This window comes from Pundamilia nyererei, unplaced genomic scaffold (assembly GCF_000239375.1).
Source record: "Pundamilia nyererei isolate P.nyererei 1_Seehausen unplaced genomic scaffold, PunNye1.0 scaffold00022, whole genome shotgun sequence".
Classification (NCBI taxonomy): Eukaryota; Metazoa; Chordata; class Actinopteri; order Cichliformes; family Cichlidae; genus Pundamilia; species Pundamilia nyererei.
Window position 1 is genome coordinate 3,571,243 of NW_005187423.1, and position 3,690 is coordinate 3,574,932.

At 38.6% G+C, this 3,690-nt stretch overlaps 1 protein-coding gene across 2 annotated transcripts in view; it reads right to left on the reverse strand.

The window, feature by feature from the left end:
* Positions 1-3,690, reverse strand: part of prmt9 (protein arginine methyltransferase 9) — an 18,892-nt gene that overhangs the window by 14,063 nt on the left and 1,139 nt on the right. For both annotated transcript variants that reach the window (XM_005726957.2, XM_013909291.1), the window contains 2 exons: positions 1,844-2,043; positions 354-502 (listed from right to left, as the gene is read on the reverse strand). In XM_005726957.2, coding sequence (XP_005727014.1) covers positions 354-502; positions 1,844-2,043 — 349 coding nt within the window. The remainder of the gene's footprint in view (positions 1-353; positions 503-1,843; positions 2,044-3,690) is intronic.

Consider the following 3,690-nt stretch of genomic DNA (forward strand, 5'->3'; position numbering starts at 1 on the left):
TTTATTTTGGAAAGAGCCATTTCTCTGTAATAAACTCTCTTTTCCAAAGATGAGTGATTCCTCAATCAGATTAATTTTTTAAATTACTTTTGTTTCAGCAACATTAAATTTAAAAACTGTACTTTTGAGTTAAAATATATATTTATAAGTTTAATAAATGACAAATTAAAAAGGCATGAACATTTTCTTTGTATCGAAAAAATATCGAACCGTGACACCAAAGTATCGAACCGAACCAAACCGTGAATTTTGTGTATCGTTGCACCCCTAATATATATATACATATATATATATATATATATACACATACATACATACACTGACTGTATCTGTGAGTTTGCAGAGTAGAGTACCTGAACAGGTGTTCTCCCATGCTGTTTAGGATCACCTCGTCATCAGGGAAAAGTTCCAGAGCTTGTTCATAGCAATCAAAAAGATACTGAATGCGGCCCAGAGAGTCCAGTTCTTCTGCCCATTTGAAGAGAGTGAACCTGAAAGACTCCTAAAGAGAGAGAGATTTCAATGAATATCTTTGGATTTATTTATTTATTTATTGAGAAGATCATTGCTGTTAGGCCCAGTAATCATTTCTTCCTCTTTTTTGTAGCCTTTAAAGGGAAAAGTTAAACCATTCTCTAGCTCTTCGGTTGTAATATGATCCTCTTCACTGATAAAAGCAGCTGAACGTTTCCCCTCCTGTAGTAGCTATGGTTTCTTACTTGCCCACAGGCTGTATCCCTTTGTATTTTAAGCATGCTCCCTTCCAGCTCACTTTTCAGAGAAACCTAACTTAGAACCTCCTGTGCTCAGGAACTATGCATCTATATCCAAACTCACTTATTTGTCAAACATTTTGTACGCATTAAAGAAGCACAGTATAAAAACAAGCTCCAGTTTGGGTTTCACCAAAAGATCTCAACTCAGACTGCAATTCTAAAGCTTCAAATCGTCTTTGAATGACATCGGTTCTGTGACACTGTAGATCATTATATCCATAGAGGTCATGTGACTAGGTCAGTACTTCTGGCACACCATTAGATTAGAGCTTATCCCTTAAACAAAAGTTTCACCATCTCTGTAACAGTCCTCGAGGTCTAATTTCCACTGCAGTCTTCTGGGGCTAGTGTAGGGTTTGGTTCTAGCACCCCTATTACTCTCTAAGTGCTCGCAGCTAAAGCATAAATACCATATATCCACAGATCATATTCAGATTTTTTTCTCTGAAATACATCTGCCTTTTGTTATCTGAAACCAGATTTTGCTAAATTTCCGTGCTCAGTGCTCGTCAAGGATCAGTCCCAGTCTTTATCTATTGTTTGAGATAATTCTAATTAGTCTTTGTCACTGACACCCATATTTTGTTTTGCTTGACTTCAAGTAGATGACCTGTGATGTGCTTTAACATTACATGAAACTGATGACTTACTAGACCACGCAGATGGTTTCACATCACACTTCTATTTATGTCTCTTCGCCGGCTCTCTGCTCAGCATCAAATTTCTCATTCTTATGAGCAACATGTGCACCTAAATTCCTTCATCTTCACTTCCTTCACTCACTGTCTGTCCCATACAACCATACTTTCCAAGTCTGGTTGTATGCACTGATTAGGGTATTTTAATTCATGTTTTTTACACTTTTTTCTTTTGTTTTTCTTTCATATTGCTTTTAATAACTGAGTTTTTTGTGATCCTCATTTCAGAAAAGCAGTGTATCAGGAAATCCTGCTCGCTTGCTGTAAAATTTGACCTCTGCGTGTATAATTGTGACTGGTTATCTGTGGACAGCGTTTGGCACCGAGTGCTGACGGACTGGTTTTCAGCATAGTGTAAACAGTAATTACCCTTGCAAAGTCCTTAAACACAGGTGCGAGGTTGAGCACCAGGAGGTAGTGTGCAAACGCAGTTCCATAATCTTGGTTGAACAAGCACTGCTGGGCACTTTCCAGAGAACTGGAGACCAGCTCGTTCCTGGCAGGATCGGCTCGGCGGCGCCTTCGAGTCCTCCTGCCGTGCTTCTGCCGTGTGCTGGTGTTAGGCATCCCTCAAATTAAGAGCAATAAATGGAAATTCTTTAAGAAAGATAATCATGATGCCATATGTACAATCTGAAGCCACTTTCAAGCCACCCCGCCCAAAGCACTACACCCAGAAAAGAAAAAAAAACAAACAAAGGAGCTTTTCTATGTCGTGAAATAGAAGATAAATGCAGAAGATAAATACTGCATAAAAAAAACACAAATTAAAATGCTATATATTTAATCAGCCATATGAAAAAGAAAGCTTTAACAGAACTCTATGCAATCCTGTAAAAAAAACAATTTTCGCAGGAATTAAGAGCATAAGTAGCAGCCAGGTACAGCTAACTAAATACATTTGATTAACTGATCATCAGCAAGTGTGAGCACCTCTATGAAAGCAGAGGTGTTGGCAGTGTGCTGATCTGGAGCATTCAGGTGTGTGTTAATACAGTGCCAGGGAAGAAAAGCGTCAACAATGAGCTCAGAGAAGCAACTGTTGGTGCCTACCAGTCTGGGAAGGATTACAAAGCCATTTCCAAACAATTTGAAGTCAATCCTTCTACAGTGAGAGAGATTATTCGTAAGTGGAAAACATTAAAGACAGACGCCAATCTTCCCAGTGAGATTTCATCCAAAGGTCATAGAAGGGGTGGGGTGTGTGTGTGTGTGTCGGGGGGCACTCAGACTCTACAGGCCTCAGTTAGCATGTTAAAGTTCATAAAAGTGCAAGTGCAATTTGGAAAAAGCTTTAACAAGTGTGGCTTTTTTTAGAAATGTTGTCAGGAGAAAGCCTCTTCTCTCTAAAAAAGAACAATGCTTAGCTTTGCAAAGACGCTTGTGAACAAACCACAAGACTGATGGAGCAATGTCCTCTGGAAAGACAAGATTAAAGTGCAGCTGTTTGGTGGAAGCCAAACACAGCATATCAATACAAACACCTCAAACCAACTGTCAAGCATGGTGGTGGAAGGGTGAAAAATTGGGTTTGATTTGCAGCCACAAGGCCCCAGTACAGTGAGTCAACCATGAACTCCATATACCACAGCATTCTACACTCAAATGTAAGGACCTTAATCCAGCTGCTAAGGCTTGGTGCAATGTGGGTCATGGAACAGGACAATGATGCCAAGCACAGCAGCAAGTCTACAACAGAAAAAGAATCAAGTTGTTGCTATTTCAATCAAAGCCCAGATTTCAAGCCGGTGTTGTGCCAAAAAGTGATTGCCTGCCAAAAACTGATTTTCGGTATTTGCCAAAAACTGATTGCTCGTATTTAAACTGCTATAAGTAACTTGTTGGGCTATAATATGTGAAACATATGTCAAATGCATCCCTCATGGATGACAAAGTCCTATTGAGCCACAAACAACATTTGTGTAACAAGGTAGAAGCTGCAATCAGTTTTTGGCAGTGACTTTTACATACGGTAACCTTTATTTATGTAGTTAAAATAAAATCTCATTAACACTAAAAATGTCTTTTGTAAGAGTAAGTTGGCCAAGAGGACAGCAGAAGTGGCAACAAATATTACAATAGGTCTGTAAAAATATTTTACGTGGGGATAAAGGACCGGATTGGTTATAATGTAAGTACAATAACACAGAGTAGTAAAATATCTATCTATCTATCTCTATATATCTCTCTATATATATATATATCTCTATATATAT